The sequence below is a fragment of the Lepidothrix coronata genome, unplaced genomic scaffold, assembly GCF_001604755.1.
Source record: "Lepidothrix coronata isolate B3197 unplaced genomic scaffold, Lepidothrix_coronata-1.0 Scaffold109, whole genome shotgun sequence".
Lineage (NCBI taxonomy): Eukaryota > Metazoa > Chordata > Aves > Passeriformes > Pipridae > Lepidothrix > Lepidothrix coronata.
Window position 1 is genome coordinate 1,177,858 of NW_016690289.1, and position 21,371 is coordinate 1,199,228.

General features: G+C 38.4%; 1 protein-coding gene across 6 annotated transcripts in view; it reads left to right on the forward strand.

The window, feature by feature from the left end:
- CTNND2 (catenin delta 2) overlaps positions 1-21,371 on the forward strand; it is a 514,557-nt gene that overhangs the window by 287,769 nt on the left and 205,417 nt on the right. For all 6 annotated transcript variants that reach the window (XM_017824127.1, XM_017824125.1, XM_017824130.1 and 3 more), the window contains one exon: positions 1,191-1,443. In XM_017824127.1, the coding sequence (XP_017679616.1) occupies positions 1,191-1,443 (253 nt within the window). The remainder of the gene's footprint in view (positions 1-1,190; positions 1,444-21,371) is intronic.

A 21,371-nucleotide genomic window follows, 5' to 3' on the forward strand; every position in this document is an offset into this window, starting at 1 on the left:
GGGAAATCTATTATAAAAACCTATCTCTGCAATATGTGGTTTTGTCTGCAGTTTAGCATATGAATTTGAAGCTAGGAATAGCCCTGGACCTGGACCACTCCTCTTGGCAAAAATATTCTTGTTGTCTTGGGACAGGACGGAATGGCAGCCACCATGAGTTCATGTACCACTTCAAACAGCTCCATTTCCTTCTGAGCGGAGCCAGCATTTAATTTGTATTTGTGTCCAGGCCAAAGATCATGTGGAAGTCGGTCCTCTGGCCTTTACAGTAATAATCCATTTGCCATTAACTGAATTTGGTTGAAAAATATTGCATGTTTAATAAGAATCATAAAGCAGACTGGATCTCCACTTCCCAGTGCTATAACAGAAAGATAATGGACTACAAGAGAGATTAATAAGATCTTTGAGTTTCAAAAGCATTAAGTCAGTTTAAAGCTGTTGGTTAAGCCGCTCAAAACTGGTAATGCATTAATCTTGAGCTGTGGTGTGTAAGCACAGCCTTTGCTGGCATGTATTAAGATATCTACATGCTCACGTTGTGCTTAGCTCTTTTTCAGATTGAGGTAGCAGTAGCAGTCCCCTAAGTCTTAACTTAAGGTGAAATTTGCAGAAGATGGGTTAACAAATCGTATGCACCAACTCTTGGTAGCAGGTGTCTGTTTTTACCTGCTTCATGGAGACCAGGACTACAAATCTGGGATGTCTGGGTATTTCTTCTGCTGTAGAGCCATATGTCTCAGTGTGGACTCTTGAGCCTGGTTTGACTCTCCTTTTGCTGGGGAATCTGACTGACTTTCACCTGTCAGGACTGCAAGAGCCTCGCTCAGTGGTGGTTGTGAGCCTTAGCTTGATTATTCCCATGCTGCTTCCGCACTTCTTTTATTTCATCTTAGTGCAGTTAAAACCCCAGGTGAAAGCACTGGTACAGTCTGTTTAATTGTTTTTAAGGTCTTCTAGTCCAGAACTGGTATGTCATTTAGAAATTTGTTTGATGGTTATTTCCTTCTACGGTTTTGAAAATGACAATGTTGCTTGTTTCTTTTGTTTTTTTTTCTCATTCTTTTTGAACCTCTGTTTTATATGTGTGTGTGTTGTTTTGGTTTTTTTTTTCCTCTGCCTAGACCTGGTTAACCATTTCTGTGAACAGGTCCTCAATTTTTTACTTTGTCCCTACTTTCCTGTCGTAGCCCCATCTTCCCCTGGTGTCGACTCCGTACCCTTACAGCGCACAGGCAGTCAACACGGCACACAGAACGCAACAGCGACCTTCCAGAGGGCCAGCTATGCGGCCGGCCCAGCCTCCAATTACGCAGATCCCTACCGACAGCTGCAGTATTGTCCTTCTGTTGAATCACCCTACAGCAAATCTGGGCCAGCCATCCCACCCGAAGGGACCTTGGCTAGGTCACCTTCCATTGATAGCATTCAGAAAGATCCCAGGTGGGTGAAACCTTCTTCATTGTCTTCTATTTCTTACTCGTGGGGAGCTTTGTAATTGCGGTTTGCTTTGTATGCTTCTGCTGTTGAATGTAAAAAAAAAAAACAAACACCTGTGATGGTACATGAAAGACTATGTTTGCCTAACAGCATTGACCTAATGCTTTGCCTTGGAAACCTCTCATCAGCTCTTCTGTGCAATGAGATGATAGGTGTGGTCTTGTATGTGTGTGTTTAACCTGCTTTCAGTAGTGCTACTCCTCAAAAGCTTAAGAAAAATAATTTTCTCTGAAAATGGGAGGAGTAGTGTGACTGTTTTGACTCTGTAGCCATTGTGGATTGAATTTTCAAGTTGCTTCTTCAGCTGAAGTTATTGCAGTTCTTGGTTTGTCTGCAGTTAATGTTCATAAATGCTGCAGAAAATGGTATTTTAGTATTTTGCGATGAGACTGAGCAATGTGGAAGCAACACATAACCAGGCTTATGTTTCACCTTGTGTGTTATACAGGCTTCCAATGCCAGTACATGGTAGCAGAATGTATGATTACAGCTTTGCAGAAGTGGTTGTTACTGTGCATGCTTTTCAAATGTGTAGCCAATTTTTAACGTTGTTAATGACCATCCTCATCTACCTAGGGAAAGTGCAGGGAGGAGACTTTATAGCCCAAGGAGGCAGATGGATTAGAGAGAGTTTTCTGGCAAATTATTTAACTTCTGTGGTAACATCAGTGGAAATGCTAGCTGGAATCCTCAATGCACCTTGTGATTTTATTCAGTTTTCTGATGAAAAAGAAAGAAAGTCTCTTTGAGTTTAAACTTGTTGAAAATGTTAATGTATACTAAGGTTTTTCTGTGGCAAGTAGTCTGATTTATATAGTTAAATATTGCTATGTGTAGTTTAGAGGTAAGGAGCCCAAAAAATTTGCCATCAACAAAAATGCTGGAGGTGTTTAAGCAACAATTTGAAAAGACTTCTTTCCCTGTTTAGCAGGGATCAGCAGGGATAATGCTTGTTTAGCATTATAGCAGTTCTTTCTCTCTCTTCACCCAGGAACACAGCAGCAGATAACAGTTTACGGCAAGTCAGAAATATCACTGTTTGTAGATACTTCTCCCATTGCAGAGTTTTACTTGTTGAGAAAACTTCTGTCTTCAACCTTTTTTTCCCCTTTAGCTTTTCCTCCAGAAATTTGAAAAAATCTAAATTGAATTCCTCCCCTTCTTCCTCCTACCCCAGAGCAAACATTGGTAACAAAAGGGAAACAGTCTTTTTCTGTAATGGTGGTATTTTGATATATTTGTATTCCAGAATATAAAAGTCCATGGAGGAAAAATAGCTTTGCTTTGTAAATTGTCTCATGTTCAAACTTAAAGAAAATTACATTAGGAGTGCTCTAAACCAGAGGAGAAATAACTGTAATCTATATGAAATGTTCTTAGGAGAAGCATGATGATGCTGAAGGCGCTATTCCCTATAGACAGGAAAGATATATTTACAGTACATCTTCAGGTCCTAGACATAATATCTTTCTAAGAAAACATTATCTCTGTTTAGTTTCTCTGCTGTCACTTTGCAACCGTTAGCCAGTTAATGTATAGGATATGTGCTTGTAAAAGAAGATTTCTTCTTATAAATTTTTCATTTGCTTTTTTTTGGTTCTTTCTTGTCTTGTGGTACCATTTGTGCATTTATGTGTTGATTTCTGTAGGTAAAGTAGGAACGAGCAGGCATCCAGGTATAAACAGAACTTCATAAACTCTTTAGAGGGGATCATTAAATATTGTTTCTGATTACTATTAGATGGACTGGGAATTTGCACAAAATAAGTTTTGTAAAATAGGTTTGTATTACTCTTGATCTCATTCATTTGATCTGTGAACTGTATGTGCTGTCTCTTACTTAGGATTTCTGCCCTTGCTTGTTGGTTTCAATAATTTTGATAAAGAAATGTCAGAAACACCTGATTATGTTGTGCCTTAGTCCACAGAAGCTATAGTCCATCTGGGCAGACTGCCTTGTGAAACTGTCTGTGGCCTACAAGCAGTTGCTGATCATTCAGTATTGGAAAGACACTGAAAATTTGAAAGGAGTTTTTGTAAAAGTAACAAAAGCAATCAGGATGCTTTTAATGTGTTGATTTCTATGAATAGTTTACAAAAATGTGCATAAATTACAAGTGTGGAAATGATAAGATGGAAGACTTTCCAGATGCTTGAAAAAATAATGTGGAAGGATAGAAATTATTTAGGGTAGCACATGGCAGGTATAACTAGGAAAAGGAAAACATGGCCCAAATGCAAAAACCGCTTTCAATGGCTGGGTTAAGTTGCATTGTATGCTTCAAAGGGTTATCATTTATACCTTACAGAGCAAGAAAAAAAACAAACATGTTAGTCAGCAGATGGACTTTGTCAACTGAGAAGTTCCAAGTTTCCTTATAGCCCTGTTACTGCTTTGGTTGGCTGGTTGGTTGGAGTGTTTTGTGACTGTCCGGAATTGTGGAGGGGAATGGCAGGTATCCTTTTCAGGCACCAAACCTCTCCTGTCCAGCCAGAGGTCCAAACAAAGGCTCGCTAACAGAGGAAAGTCTGCAAAACAAAAACGTACTAATTGCAGGCTTTTGATTAGCATTTGCTATATATCAGTGAGCTCAAGAAAAAAAAAATAAGTATCCAAATGAAAACATACTCATCCTAATAAGCAATTAGCATTCCTAAAACTGAACATCGTTTTCTGGAATCTTAGGTTCAGGCAGAATTTCTGTCTGAAGAAAAATGGTTGTCAGGCATTGATGTCGTTGACAATTTTTTCTTTTGTTTTCACGATGTAGTTTGTCTTACTAATATTCCAGTTTTAAAGACATATTCTGAGTTGATGTTTGACAAATGAAATTTTAGCTCAACATCTGTTCTGCATCATCCAGTTGTCATAAAATGCAGTTTAATGTTCATTAACTTAAAGTTTAGGACAAAAACTTTAAAAGAAAAAAAAGGATCAAGAAATTTGCAATCAAGTCTGTGGCAGGGGATAATTTTTAATTTATGCGGGTAGACTTAGCTCATATGGGCTCATAAACAGGTAGTAAAAACATTACACATCTATACTGTTGGAAAATCTGAGGCTTTGTTGTTTAAAAAGGAAATAAGCCCCTTATCACTGTCAGAAATAAAACTTAAGTTCTGCATATGAGAAATGAAAGAGTTGATATCATTACATACTGATTCTTTGGAGCATTCTTTTATGTTTACTTCGTATCAAGAAAGGAAGAGAAATGTGCAGTAGGGTGTGATAAACTGATTCATGCCATAATGTCATATATAAAAAAGTGGCATAGGGAGGGAAAGAACACAATATTTTTTTTATAATTATTTGGTTCCTGCTGAAGTGGGAATGAGAGAAGTCTTGAGTATTTTAAAGTATCAGAAATATATGCTAATGTGATGTTTTCCAGTTTACTTTCGTTCTGTCTGTTGGTACCAGAAAATTATCTATGGTTTATCTATTCCTTTATTTTGTGTTTCTATTATTTTATTTTATTCTTCGATTTTTATTTTGTCTATTCCTAAATTTTAAGGGAACTGGGGAGTCCTAAATAGAAATGCAGGTATCCAGTTGTCAGTTTGTGAGTCTGTGTGGTTTCCAGTTTTTACTTCAAAATCCGAACTTGACAAATCTGTACAAATTACTTAATCTTTGAGTTTTTAACCTACTAAGAAACTATGTACAGGTACTGCTGCTGATAAATTACACTTACTGCAGAACAGATGAAAAATAGAACATTTTCACATCCTTCAGTTAAATACCAATGCGGTTATGTGGTAACAGTGTTTTTGCTTGTTTATGAACTCACTGGGTCTGTTTTGGATCTGTCCAGTCAACATGTTTCCTTCACTGTTATGTGACTTCTCACCTTACACAGGTCACCTTCGCCTGTAAAGAAGCTGACAAGAAGCTGAGTTAACAGCAAGAATTTTGTGGAATAAACTCCATTATGGCTACCAAAGTGGATTTCAGAGTTCAGTGTCAATTCTCATATTGCATTGAATTAATAATGATCTACACTTAAAAGTTTTCTTTATGGCTTCACCTTTCATGTGTTTCAGAACCTTTAGAACTATCTATTCAGAAAAAGTGGTGTAATTTGGTGAATGCAGCTGTAAAAGGCTCATTATTCATTGTAGAACAGACTGCAATAATGATTGGGCTCTTGTTTTAAAAAAACCCAAAACATTAGCAATAAAGAATCATGTTGCAACTTTACAAAGAAAAAAAATTAAAACCAGCTGCCTTGTAGTGGTTGTCACCTTTAGAACTGTCTGGGTGTAGATCAGCTTAGAAACAGTTTTCCAGGTAGTGCATGATTTAACTGTAACGCCCTGAAATGTTTCTGCTCTGTTCTCCACTTTCAGAGTCAACTTCCCTTTTCATTACCTCTGCTGACCCTAATTTCCTCCTAAGCAGAAGATGATGGTGCTCTATCTTCTAAACTTTTAAACTTTCTTTCTTTATACTTGTGAAAGGATATAAATTAGATCAGAACATTCTGTGTGAACTGTACGTTTCAAAACTCATCTTTTTTTTTCTTTTTTTTTTCCAAAAATGTTTTCCACATTTGCAAAATACTAGCTAGAGAGCATTCTTTTTCCATAGGAAAAATGAACTCTAGTTAAATTTCTGTGCTCCAGTAAACTGCTTATGAGATTAGCACACAGAGTTTGGAACACAGCCTGTTAAAAGATGAATGGTTCTGCAGGAGTCTTCTCCATGTATTTAATCTTACTTTGTTCGAAGGATTGTCTCAGTGTTAATAATGTTAGTCTCCTGTAAATCTGATAGCAGCCAGGCACTTGGAACAGTCTAAAGAGGTAAAAAAATAACAGTATAAACCTGCATGTGTGGGAGGTTGGAAGTCTTAGTGGGAACGTGTTTGGTAGGTCTTTTGAGAAGGGTTGTCACCTTCAGAAAGAAACTCCTGGTGAGGTAGAAGGCCTTGCTGTGACTACAGTACAGCTGGTGGCAGACTATGCAGCACTGCTGTTTTCAGGCCTGAGATGTGACATGGGATTTTCAGAATCCCAAGGGATTGGTGGTGGCTTTGGTGAGTTTCTGGTGTAACTCTAGTCGAAGGTGTAGAAGATTGAAGTTCATGTTCCTAGTCTGGATGAGACAGAACAGGACTTTCAGCTTCCTGCTTTTATATGGCACAGTGCGTGATAGGAGCTCTCCTTTTCATTTAATACAAAGATCCGTCTTACCCTTCTCTGAAGTTAAAGGGGAAGGCAATTCTCCAAAGGTAGTCGTAGTAAGGAAGTCAAGGGAAACCCATTTCTAGTGAATTAGAGCATGTAAATGTTGGTAGAGTAGGCTTACCTCCAGAAGTAAATGGTTCAACTTTCTCAGTCCTACTAACACTCTACTAAGACTTTTTTTTGCATCAAATTTACACAGGCCAGGACCCTTGTATCAGTAGAACCAAGCGGATGGTGTTTGAGAGTGCTCATTTTGTAGCTCTGTGTTTAAGTGTATCTTTCATTCAGCAAGGAAATACCAGGTTTATTTTCCCTACATAGAAATTCTACAGTATCTTAGGATCTAATGCATACTCCTCTGAGTATGAAAAACTGACCCTGAAAGCATAAATTTGAGGAGTCTAAGCAACACAAAAATACACGCAGTTCAAAAATAGCAAGTCTGGAGCACAGTGCAATTCTTCATACAGATCTTTTCTACATGGAAAGCAGGAATTTTTACTTAGTGCACAAATTAGTTTTTAGAAAACGTAGCAGGTAGGATAAAGTAAACAGCAATCTGTTTCCGTTTCCTAATGAAGTTAATTTAGGATGAAGCCTGCTTCCTTAAAATAGGTGAGGATGGAATCCATAGACTATCCTACAGTCTGTCAGTTTGGTATTTTGGGACCTAGCTGAAACCTTGGCTGGAAAACACTTTCCTAGGGAATATTTATTTCTGGCTTGAGCGTGGCAAAATAAACAAGGATCTAGCTGGTCCATGCAAGTGTCAGCTTATGGTAAGGTGGAGAATTGATATCTAGAACTTGTAAAACTTATTTTTGTGTACATTTGAGCACATAGTTCCTTTCTTTCCACTGCTTACATTTAAGTGGTTTATAAATGGCTGTAGAGGCATTGGTCATAGGTGGAGTCATTTCACAGCACAGCAAATGCAATTCAGTATGTACAGAAGCATCCACCTGTATTTGCTATTTTTTTCTCTCCAGAATTTGCCCCATATTTTTAGCAACCTCTCTTCTCTGGGAGAAATGCTTGAGGGGAAAAAAACCCAACTAAACAAAACCAACCAATCAAAAAAAATTAATAAAAATCCCCATCCCTGAACTGTAGTCTACAGGAATTAAATGACTGCACTATTAGCTCATGAGCACTACTGCACTCTTTCGCTCCTTTCTGACTAGTACCATTTTATTGACAGTGCAGGAGGCCACCAATTTTGTTACCATCCTGTCTTTAAAGAAATTTGATCCTATCATTAGCAAACCTGCCCTACTACAATCACGGAACATCACAATTTCAATACATTACAGTACCATGGATAGTGCTGGTTCATGTAGTTTAAATATTGAATCTCTCCAGAAGTGTTTCCAGTTCCTAAACTTTGAGCAGAGTAGAACAGGTTATGTGTAGCCATTTTATTTGGTAGGTTATTTGTGCAGTATAAGGTATAGCTTTGAGAGAGGTGATGCCTTGTCTCTTGTTTTGATTTGCAAGTTTAGCTCTTACAATCCTCTCCCTCTACCAGAAGGTATTTCCTTTCCTTAATGATGAAGGGAGAGAAGTCAAAGGCCTCTTATATACTTGTCAATGATTCAGGGCATTTAGGAGGACTCTTGCAGGAGTGCCATGTACAGTTGCTAAGTGCACATCTAATAACTGGGAGCAGGGGGAGGAGACTGATGTTTCCCTTTTTAACCATTTTGTTGTTTCTCACCCTTCTTCCTCCCCAGTGCTGGTCTGCCACTTGAAGACCAGCAACAAAGCCCTTTCCACTCTTTCTTTCTTCATCTGTTGTATATTTTAATGATTTCATTCATCCAGGAAGAAGCAAGTGGACAGTGTACCTCATAAGTGTACCTGTCCATAGCTCATTTATGGCTATGGCATAACTGAGCTTCTAATGGCAAATATATGCCTCAGTGCAGTTTCTGCCTTTGTTTGCCACACATTTTGCTCAACATCCTGTGGCTCATTTTCAAACTTTGACAGATGCAAAATATGTGTGGTGCCTTTCTGTGATGACAGACTGTAAGAGACAGGAAATGTTATATTTTCTAACCAGACATTAAAAACATGTAGAAGAATCATACTTTCAGGCTTTACTGGGCTCATGCAAGCTGTTACAATCTCCTGGTAAGATAAACCACATAAGAAGCTTCTCAGTAGTAGCTCTTGGACATCTCATCAGCCAAATGGATAATAATGATCTTACTGTTTACAGGGACATTGAAAATAAGTTAAATTTTTAAGGTGCTTTGAAGTTCAAAGGATAATCTTACTTGGGAAGCATGATGGGAGGGAGGAAAGGGATATATGTTAAGTGGAGAAGATGAATAAGGAAAATTTTGAAGAAGCTAGATAAAATCAGGACATGTAGTCTCAATTTTTTTCGTTCAAAGAAGCAACTGGTAATGATCCTCAATGCTAAGACATAAATTGCTGTGCAGAGGTTGTTAATTTCAGAAGCTGGACCTCAGTGTGATATAGCACAACTATTTTTTAAGCAGGAAACAAAAGCCAGCCTTGAAAGTGCAGGACATTTCTGCAAGTTAATAACATCAAGAGTTTGGTGAAAAAATATTTCTAGTGTAGAGTGGAGCTAAAAATGTTTGAAGGGAAAGAATGATCAACAACTTTTTTAGTTTCTAGCAGAACTTTATAGCTTTTATAAATTAAGAGATTGACTTTAAGAGCTTCAACTCTATGTAGATTAAATATGTCAGATGGGAATAGACTAATCTCTACCAGCTCACTCAACATCACAGAATCACAGAATTTTCTGAGTGGAAAGACACCCGCAAGGATCATCAAAGTACAACTTTTGACCTTGCACAGGACAGCCCCAAAAATCACACCGTACATTTGAGAGTATCATCCAAACACTTCTTTAACTCTGTCAGGCTTGATGCCATGACCAGTTCCCTGGGGAGCCTGTTCCAGTGCCCAATCACCCTCTGGGTGAAGAATCTTTTCTTATATCTAACCTGTATCTCCCCTGACACAGCTTCATGCCATTCCCTCAGGTCCTGTCACTGGTCAACACAAAGAAGGGATCAATGCCCACCCCTTCCACTTCGTCTCATGAGGAAGTTGTAGACTGCAATGAGGTCTCCCCTCAGTCTCCTCTTCTCCTGGCTGAACAGAACACGACCTCCTTGTATGGCTTCCCCTCATAGCCATTCACCATCTTCATAGCCCTCCTTTGGGATCAGAGCCTGATGTGAAGTCCAGCCCCAGCCTTTATTTCTCTGGTGCATCGCTTTTGCCCTGGTGATCTCCTCCATCGTCACTTAATTGTTCTTTCTCACCCCAGTCTACTGCCTCTTCAAGAGCTCAATGAACAAGTTTCAGAGGCACATCACAGTTCTTAGCATTAGGTGGTTTCCTAGGAAGCTAAAGGCAATTCTGCTCCCACAGAAAACTGTAGCCATTGTTGCCAGGGAAACTCCTAGCCTCTAGACTTACTGTGAAATATTTGTACTTTTTAAGTGTTTGGTTTTGGTTGGTTGATTTTTTTAAGCCACTGTAGCACCAGTGGAATCACTTGCTGCTTAGCTTGCCATCTACCACTAATAATTTGGGGGTCTTGTTTGTCCTTACTGTGTAGTGAAGCAGAGAAATCTGGATAGCTGAAGACCTGGAAAGAAATGGACAGATTTTCTTAGTCCAAAGGAGGGCAAAGTGAGATGTCTAGGTCTCCTGAACATACCAAACATAAAAATATGGAGGAGGAAGGCACACGGGGGAAAAGAGGAGCTGTGTAAACTCTGTCCCAAGATAAAACAAGTAATTTACTTCAGGAAATGAGCAAAAATTTAAAGAAAGTATTTGAATTTAGTTTTTTACTCTTTAAAAATCATTTGAAGTTAGCTTGATAATCCTTTTCTTCCATACGAGGACATGATGTACTTTTCTCATAGACTTTTCGAAGAGGAGGGCTGATTTTTGGTTTTATTTTGTGGTGCTGCATTTTTCCACCTACCTGAATTTGAGCATATTGAGTATAAAAACTTAGTTTGAAAGTTTGAACCTGATAGCTGCAGCTGAAGAAAAGTCATCTTGTATGTATGTTGGTGGAAAAGAGAGGAATGAGTACTGATAACACAAGTGTAACGCAGTTTCCTAGTATAAGCAACTCTCTTACCTTCCTGTTAGCCAGGGTTGTGTAATGTTTCATTGTTACTCTCTCTCAGAATCTGTGCTGATCAATCAGCCTCACTCCAGCTCTTGTTGCTTGAAAAGTGGTCCCTTTTCTTGACTCCCTTCAAGCCCAGGATATGCCTTCTAGGAGTCTAGGCTGAGAGTGAACCTGGAGCAACCTGCAGGTTTTTGTTTTTCTGAGGTGTTGCTACATTCCTGTTAGCTAAATGATATTCTGCTGCTGTGACTGTTCTAGTTCAGTACTTGGAGCTGTAGATCTGAAATGTGAGTGTGCAGTGAGTTACCTGCTTGCAGAGAGTCATGGTGTCTGGGCCTGCTCACAACAGGTGTTTTGCTGTCAGTGAAGTTTAGTGCAGTTGAAGACACAACATGTTTGAACTGCTTTAGTCAGTTGTAATTCATGTCCAGCCATTCATGAATAGAAGCGGCCTCTGTTTGGTGAAGTGATCCTGTAATTACATACCTGTTTTATGTAGATTTATGGCCTTGGATGGCCTTAAAATGCATGGATTTCTTTTTTCACCTGCAAGAAGTCGGCTTTTGTAAAGGGTTTACCCCTGGATGAGGGGAAGGCTGTGGATGTAGTCTACCTGGACTTCAACAAAGCCTTTGACACTGTCTCCCACACCATACACCTGAAAAAGCTAGCAGCCCATGGCTTGGACAGGGGCACTCTGTGCTGGGTTAGGAACTGGCTGGAGGGCCGAGCCCAGAGAGTGATGGTGAACGGTGCTGCATCCAGTTGGCAGCTGGTCACTAGTGGTGTCCCCCAGGGGTCAGCGTTGGGCCCAGTCTCGTTTAATATCTTTATCAATGATTTAGATGAGGGGATTGAGTCCACCAGCAGCAAATTTGCAGATGACACTAAGCTGGGGGGGGAGTGTTGATCAGCTGGAAGGCAGGAGGGCTCTGCAGAGGGACCTGGACAGGCTGGAGACTTGGGCTGATTCCAATGCAATGAGGATCCACAAGGCCAAGTGCCAAGTCCTGCACTTTGACCACAACAAATCCCTGCAGCGCTACAGGCTGGGGACAGAGTGGCTGGAGAGCAACCAGGCAGAAAGGGACCTGGGAGTTTGGATTGACAGGAAACTGAACATGAGCCAGCAGTTGCCCAGGTGGCCAAGAAGGCCAATGGCATCCTGGCCTGGATCAGGAACAGTATGGCCAGCAGGGAAGTGATTCTTCCCCTGTGATTCTTCTCACTCAGCGCTGGTGAGGCCGCACCTGGAGTACTGTGTCCAGTTCTTGGCCCCTCAGTTCAGGAAGGATGTTGAGGTGCTGGAGCAGGTCCAGAGAAGAGCAACAAGGCTGGTGAAGGGACTCAAGCACAAGTCCTATAGGGAAAGGCTGAGGAAACTGGGGTTGTTCAGCCTGGAGAAGAGGAGGCTCAGGGGAGACCTCATCACTCTCTACAACTCCCTGAAAGGAGGTTGTAGGCAAGTGGGGGTTGGTCTCTTCTCCCAGGCAACCAGCAGTAGGACAAGAGAGCATGGTCTTAAGCTCTACCAGGGGAGGTTTAGGTTAGATATTAGGAAGAAATTCTTTACAGAGAGGGTAATCAGACATTGGAATGGGCTGCCCAGGGAAGTGGTAGATTCTCCATCCCTGGAGATTTTTAAAATGAGACTGGATGTAGCACTTAGTGCCATGGTCTAGTAACCACAGCAGTAGTGGATCAGGGGTTGGACTTGAGGGTCTCAGAGGTCCCTTCCAACATGGCTGATTCTATGATTCTATGGTTATGCCTTTTGAAGTTTTCGTATAGTTCTTTGATTCCTTCCAATAGCTTTTAATAGGAAAGGCTTGACATTTTTCTGCATCAGAGTCTCTGCCAAAAGTCCTGTAGAGCTCTGGCTGCACACAAATGGGCATACAGGGGATCCTTTAGATGTTTTGCTGTCAGATAGCTTTTTCAGGAAAAAGTTGGAGAAGGGCATTTGATTTCTCCTGTGGCTTTACCATCCTAATTGAGTTTGCCATGGGTAGCCAAATTGCAGAACCTCTGTTTGGGCAAGGCATTTAATCTCTCATGTATGTAGAAATTCTTTTAAATGCTTGAAATCATCTCTACAGGATGAAATCTTCTTTGCATAGTCTTCTCTGGTGGATTTTCTTTTTCATTTGTCAGCAGCTACATTTTTTTAATGAAATTTTATCCTAAACTGTCAAGGTTTTATCTGCAGCTGCTAAGGGATAACAGATCCTGTCAGCCACTGCTTTTTCTGTGGCATGTCTCCAGCAACCATCTGTTACCTTTCTGCTTCTGCGTGATTTACACACCAGAATCTCCCCTCATTAAAAAAAAAAAAATTAAAAAAGCTACAAAAAAACCCTCCCAAAAATATCAGCAAAGAATGCTGCATGAAAGCTTTGTCTGAAGTATATAAGATTATATATTTGATTTCTGTAAACATGGATGCCCAGTTTTTGGGTCTGATAAGAGAGACTTTAGAGCAGTTTAGTTATGCTACATAGGAGGAAAGGGCAGCCTGTTCTCAGAAGGAATATCCTAAATAAAATCTTCTCATCAACACCTGTGTGTGCATACCTTTCACAGAGAAATTCAAGAGAAATGCACGCTGAATCTCTCTCCACCTTTTCCTTTCCAGTTTGAGGTTTCTGCTGATCAATTTTCAAGTCACCTAGGTGGAAATACTTTCATTGAGGAGTCTGTTTATCACCCCGTATACATCTGTAATCATATCAGTTGTACACATGGGTACAGTGAAACTGAGCCTAATAGTTCCTAATCCACAGCAGGTTTATTACTAAGCCAGATTTGCCTCATAATAATAACGCAAACAACTTCTCAGAATAACTTGCAATATGACTGCAGAAGCCTTATTCCTATTTTGTTTCATATTCATCGACATAAAGCTGACTGATACTGAATTTACATCTTCTTTGCTCTTGTTATTTTAGAATGAAATCAGATTTTGACTTAGATTTTGCTATTCAGTCGTTAAAAATAACTAAGTTTCATTCTTTTTCAGAAAAGTGTTTGTGTTGTTAATTGTTTTTTAATTAGCAGTAAGAATGGGATAGGAGTCACTGGGTTCTCAACTGTTTTCCAAGAATCTGTGATGAGGAAAAGTCTGCACTTCATTGCTAAAAGGAAAATATAAGGTGTTTTGGAAGGGTGAAGGGAAGAACTGATGGAGCTCTTTTCCTTCAAAAGAGTGTTTCTTGGGAAAAAATCCCAAAAAGAGTCTATGCATCAATCTCATTAAAATGTATTTCAGAGCATTATTTATTTATATTTTCTCTATACAATTAAGAATAGAATGGATGGTGGAGGAATGATAGAACTGGTAGGTGACAGCTGAGACATGCAGAATAGTGAAGGTAACCTGTTACACTTCTGCTGACAATTTCAGCATAACCTGAAGGATAATGAAATGCACAAAGTAGTTTTCAGAAATATTTTAAAGAAAAGCTATTTATGAGCTCACTTCTCTAACATTTTAAACTTCTTTGGAAAATGGAATTCTCTGCATGTGGTGTTCATTTAGTTCCTTGGTATTGCAGGTTTCTTGGGAAAGCTAAACTTGTGTTGCTCCCAGTTGTGCCGAATATAAGCAATATAAGCTAAATCCTGCAGTCTTTTCAAAGAGGAAATTCCATTTACTTTGTAATGGAACTTTAAATAGAGTAAATGCAGCAATGCAAAGAAACTTCTAAGCAGAAATTTGACACCGAGTCTTGATTGTCCCTGGTGAAGAACCAAATTATTATTTTTGGAACCCTGTTAATTTCCATTAAAAAATTAAGAAGATAAAATTGTCATGTGACATTTTGTTAGATTACAATGTAAACTAGTGAGTTCCAGGGATTTGGTGATGGTGGTTGAGGTTCAATATTTGTTCACAGTACAGGCAGAAACTGGGAGGTTTTCAATATATTTTTATCCACTTTTTGAAAATGCTTATGTTGGGGGGGGAAATGTTCAAAGGCCACTGTTACCAAGTTCACAAAACATATACAATGAGAAATAAGTGCAGAAAACCTTTTCAGCCTGTTTTCTCTAAAATGGTGTTGTAGTTTCCCTGTACCTCTCTTAAATGCAACAGCTGAGTCTCTCAGCCTGTTCACAAAACCTAGAAGCAGTTCACAGTTGTTTTGGGGGGATTTTTTTTTACTTTCAGAGAGAAAGAGCTGATTGATTCAAACAACAAAATAACATTTCTTGGATAATAACTGTCTAATGATATATCACTCAAATGGTAGGATGTCAATGTAACAAGAGAAGTATTTTCTACTTTCAGTATCTCTTTGGAGTAAGGATTTCGTTTCAATTGGGATGTCATGGATCCTGCTTTAAATTTTTAATTAAACTTGTAGAGAGACGTTTTAGGTTCTTCTTCTGAGACGGAAGTTTGAACTCATGTCTCAGTGGTAAAAAAGAAAAGCAAATAAACTTTTAATAGAGCAAGTAATATTTTCATACGCTGGCATTTGGCTTTGATTAGTAAGTTGAGAAAAATACTAATGCTCTTTTGAAACAAAAGCCAGGAAAAAAAGAATTAAAGCTAAACACAGTAAATGCAGCTTTTGAGTTTTCTGAGAATTCAAAGACTGATTGAATATTTAGAAAGTTCAGAGGGAAAAGAGATGGCTGCTTTCACATGAGTGTTGTAATACTGTAAAAAATATGATCTCTGACTTTGTTTCTCTTACTTTAGGGAAAGCACATTTTAGAAAGAACATTTGCTTCCTCATTCTCCCTAAACCTATGTAAAATTTAGGCTTTGTTATATTGAATTCTCTTAGGATATAATTGAAAAGGAGGCTGGTGCGAAGGTTTATGTTTTTCTCTCAATATGTGCATAGGATATCGATAATGAGGCAACTCCCTTGAGAATATGCAACTTGGAATGGATGCTATGAAAACTACTTGATGAATTACTGGCTAGCATTCCCTTTTAATATGTAAAACAAAGGTAAAAACATGGATTGGTGCTGCTGTTTCTGCACATCTTACAGGCATTTAAATGATCCCGTGGTTTCATTTTGCTGTACATGCTACAGTTACCTAAAATGATGTATCTTTGTTCCAAAAAGCCCGTGTTCAATTTGAAATGAGATGTGAGAAGGTGGACTGGTGAAGAACAAGAGAAGAAAGGCAGGGTTAGACACAAAAGCAGTTAAATTGTTTAATTATGTCAAGGATTAAGAAAGGGAGTAGTTTCTTTCTAGACAGGTCAGCTGTGAAAGTCTGTGGGAACGCTGCCATGTGAAAATTGCAAAAATCCTTTTGGAAGATGTGGGCAAATATGTGCTCAAGGTTTGTGTTAAAGGAGCTTTTTAAAAAGTGCAGCAAAGGGCAGAACTCTGAAGGACCTTGGACGTCTATAAAAACTATGTGGAAAATGTAGCCAACTATCCACGACCATCTCATGATGTCATCTTGTAAAAAACAAAATTGCTTTGAAAACTTTATTGCTGGAATAACAAAAATCTACACCTTTGAAATAGGCTAGCAATCTAACTGCACAACTATTAAGTCTAGTTAACTAACTCAGAAAAAAGATAATCTATTTTGCTTTGCCACTCCGCATTTGGCATTTGCTAAGCCTCGCTTACTATATATACATATATGTTTGTGTATGTATGTATGTATATAGTATTAAGTAGGGCTTTGAGCTTGAGCACATGCATTGACCATGCTGACCAATATCTTGGAAAGAGAGCACAGAGCACAGGATTTTTCAGTGACAGGACACTGGTAGGCCTCCTGTAGGAACTTCAGTGTTTGTGGATATAGAATAAATACAAACTATAAATATACATTTATACATACATACATTTTATATATAGTATGTATACATATTTAGAATCCATAATGCATGTTTAAATGGCATGGATCTGTATGCTGTCAGCATGTGTGTGTAGGTGGGGATATGGGGCACAGGAGCAGGGTGTGATTTTTATTCATAGGCATGTGAGATTGGTTTATAAGAAGCAGTAGGATAGGTACTGTGTGAGTGTCAATACAGATGGCTGCTGCTGAAATTACTTGTGTAAATGAAACTGAAAGATGGTATTATTCACTGTGAAGGTGGTGAGGCACTGGAACAGGTTGCCCAGAGAAACTGTGAGTGCCCCATCCCTGGAAGCGCTCAAGGCCAGGTTGGATGGGCTTTGAGCAAACTGATCTAGTAGCAGGTGTCCCTGCCCGTGGTGGGAGGGGCGTGGGTAGGAACTAGATGATCTAAGATCCCTTCCAAGCCAAACCATTCTGTGATGCTGTGATTCTATGAAGTGCTGATAAACATTTGGCCTGATGTAGACTCCAGCTTCTCCAGCACTTTTCACATAGAAGCCTCATGTTCAAAGAACATGGTCTTTTCAGTGTCACCTTTAGAAAAGATACATGATTGTTATTCATGTTCTCTACTTTAGGTAGGGTCATTGCCCTTATCCTTGTATGATCTTTGTGCTGGTCAGTCCAAAATATCTTCTGTGTCTTCTCTAAAATTACGAGATCAGGAGCCGCTAATTTTACATATGCAAATTCAATGGCAGGAGTTAATTTTGTTGATGCCACTGGGATTTGCTTGATTATAAAGTGGAAACTGCAGTATCATTTTAGTTCAGTTATATTTGTGATGTCTTTCACTGACAGACAGCTCAAGGAAAATCGTGTTAATTTTCAGTGTTTTAGTAACTGGCGAGTTACAGAGACTCTCTTTTTTATTTCCATGGTTTCAAATGCAAAGTATGGGTGCTTTGTTAGAAACAAATAATTTGAGTATTTAAGAAAGAAGAACTTATTGCCCTGATTCCACATTAATGAGTTGTTGTAGCTTAATACTTTACTTCAACACTAACCCAAGTCTACTTCAGTGATCAACCAGACTGACATATGCTGCACTAAATTATCTCTGCAACCATATTATATGAAGAAGCAAAATAAGTGACAAAAAAATGTAATTCTAAAGTGACAAGAGTTCTGATTTGGTTTATGTCAGTTGATATGTCTAAAAAAGTGTGGCATCATACTAAGCCCAGTAGAGCCAATCTGTAAGATTGATGTTCTCTATCTTTGTTTTATGACTGAGTTTATGATTGGAAGTAGCTTTCCAGTTCAAAAGAGGTGAACAAACACATAGGTTTTAGTGTAGTCCTAGCTAGTTTGCTTGCTAGGAGATGTTACTCTTCCTGGAAGACCTACGAATGAGATGTGGATTTGCTTCAACTTCAAAGACTGGTAATACTTTTTAGGAGTATTAGTTACTAAGGAGTCATAATACTCTTTGTATTAAATAAATATTTGTGTTTATTACATATTTCACATATATGTGATCAAATTCTTTGTTATAAAAAGATAAGTTTGCCATATAAAACAGCAAAGTTATTATTTTCCTAATGAGATTTAATTCTTGGCTCATATGGTACTGTTTTATTTTGGCTTTATTTTTATTAACTTTTTTTTAAGGACAATTATCCCTGACTAGTGTTTTAATTTTCATTTTTAGACTAAAATCCCTTTGCTGTGGAATAATTTGAAATGATTGCATGTGACATTACATAAGATGATGCTTCCTTCTTTTGGGTTGGAAACAAATTCCCAATGTGCTTAATGGAGATTTATGTTTTATAGCCTATTAGATAAGACTGCTCTCCATGGTAGCTCAAGAAATGAGAGAAAGAAATAAAAATAAATTTTATGGATTTTTTTGTATTGCTGGGGAATCTCAAAAACATTGCAAGAATACAAACCTGAAAAATCTCCCTCATTTGTTACCTCACTTCCAAACCAAAGCCTTTACTGTCTGAAGTCCTGTTCTCTTGTTTGACACTTTAACTAAACATAGTTAAGTGATCTTCAACAAGTAACTAAGAATATGTAGAAGGGTGGCAGATAAAACTGGTATGAATTAAAATGATCAGAAGATTGACACAGAAATGTTTCTTCTAAATTTGTCAAAGGGTAAAGCAGAAAAATGCTTGAGACCTACAGTAAAGTAGACTTGCTTGTGAACTTGAAGAACAATATTCCTAGTTGTAAATTTACTTCCTGCTATTTTCATCCTATGAGATGTTTCTGGCTTCTGAACCCTTCAAGTTTGAAATAGGACCCGCAGGACATCGTTCAGGATTTCTTGTCTTAATGTTTTTTGGAACTGTAGAAGGCGTGTGTCCTGTCAAATAATACTTCCTTGGAATGGCAATTGGTGTGTGCCTTTACTTCTCCTTTTTTATCACTTCTAGAGCCTCTTGATGTGTTGTGTGATAGGATGTGCAGGCATCTCATCCCACATGGGTTTTGTCTCTAAAGTGTTCTCTGATGCAACTGGGAATCCTATCCCCTTGCTTCATGCATGTGCCTTTTTTTTCCCCTCACAAAGCAGGGTGCAAATTTTTCTTGGGATAACTTCTAACTTCTCTGCTGAAAGAGGAGGAATTCAGAGCAGAATTCTGTTATGGCTACAGAAAGTGCTGTGAGTAGCTGGTAGAGTGAAGCTGAACTCTTTATTTGCTTACATGTAGGAAAGATTGGAGGAGGTAGTGTAGTGATACTTCAGCTGTGAAGTATAAGGCTTTAATGCCTCATCATTCAGAATAACTTGTAGGGCAAATTACAGCTTAAATTCAGTAGTGCAAGAGAAACACATACTTGCTGAGGGATGAGCACTACACATAGTATGCCTAGGCTATATCAATTTTTGTCCATGACTTTTTTATTGTTTATTATTTGAATTTTTCTTACTGGTAGTTTTCTAGCTGGCAGAAACTTTCAAGAACAGGTCTAACAGGGACAACTATATTGGAGTTCGTAGAAGAAGCTGTGATGTTGACAGTAAGCTGCTGCTGAGAAATTATTTATGAATTAGTTAATGGTAGGAGCCTTCTGTGTATATCAGACTTCTGGGAAACCACACTGGAAACCATGTCTGGATTTCAGTTATCAAAGTTACTGGATATGTATTGTATAATTAAAAAACTTATCCTCACTTCACCTAAGAGTTTAGTGAGTGTAGACATGTTATATTTATGCCTAAAAGGAGAACGAAACGTTATTATAACATGGCTGGTGTTTTGGTTTGTGGTAGAAAATAATTTTTCTTCACAGTGGGTTACTTGGTCTTCGAGTTAGCTGGAGGCACTTAGGGGAGGATGCCTTTTTTTTGCCTTCCTTCCTCCCTGTCTACTCCATAAATTGTAGTAAGACTGGAGCAGAATTGAAGAGACATGCAATTTATGGTATGCCATATGGAATGCCATATGAGAGAAGGAAGCAAGGATAAGAATCTTCTGTCACAGAAAGCTGATGAATATTTTCAGAATTAACGATGACCTGAAAGCCGTAACTTGACGTTGCGGTTACTTGCAGGTTATATCAAGCTGATGGTCTCAGTAACTTTGCAAGTCATGCAGAAGAATTCTGCACCTCAAAAAAAGCAAGAACAAGGGATGAAGTGTTCCTTTCCCCATAGAAAGGCATTCACTGAGGGGTCAGAAGGTTCTTGTTGCAACAGATTGGTAATGTTGAAGATAATACAAAACCATGAAGTATTAAAATACGGCATTCCTGAAAGTTGCTGTTTTGAAGTTATTTTAATATGTTTTTACATGAACTGTCTTTGTGTCTTCATTCTGAATTTACAAATCAGTTTAAATACTCTAAATTATTTCAAGCAATTTCAGGTTTTTTCTGTATTTTGCCTTTTTATTTTTATACGGTTGAAGAAGCACATAGATGCATTCAGTAATGAATGTGCCCTTCTACAGCTTTTTATCACTAAAGAAGGGGATGTACAATTGCATTTAAGTATTTGCATTTTAAAATACAAAGCTATGCTTTCAAATACATGAATGAAGTTTTTGCTGAATAGCATTTGAGTGTAGAGACTATAAGAGGAGTATCTGGAGTATAAAATGCTGAGAGGAAGAGGTTTCTCAATGAATTCACATGGAATGGCTTTCCACTTCACAATTACCATGTAATTTCAACTTTGCTGTTTGCTTTGATGACAGTTACACTTTTCTGTAAACAGATACTAACTTGACAAGAAATTTCATCCGCTGACTCTTTGTCAACATTTTGTTTCCAGTATAATAAATAAAATGTAATAGGCAAAATTGGGGAAAAACCCCGGGTCCTTATGGATTCTGGCAATCAGATATTCATTTCCAGGGACCCTAATTGCAGCGTGAGGAAAGAGCAATGTGGTAACAAACCATGTCTGAAATGTGTTTGAAGGAAAAGTTAATTCCTGCTTGTAGTCACTTACATGTGTAATTTTTTTGGTATCAACTTGATCATAGTGATGTAAAGTTTTTTTGCATGTAATGAATACTCAGGATAGCAGAGCAAATAATCAAAATCAGAGTTTCTTTTCAATTTACATACTGCTGTGGTGTAGATACTTTTGCTGGTAAATCCCTTTTAGAGCAACCTCTATTGATTGGAAGTTAATGACTTTATGTAGTGTAGTCATTTACTTATTTAAACTGCTTCATACCAGTATATTTAAATGAGATTCATTTACCCAGTTTTTTGAAGGAAA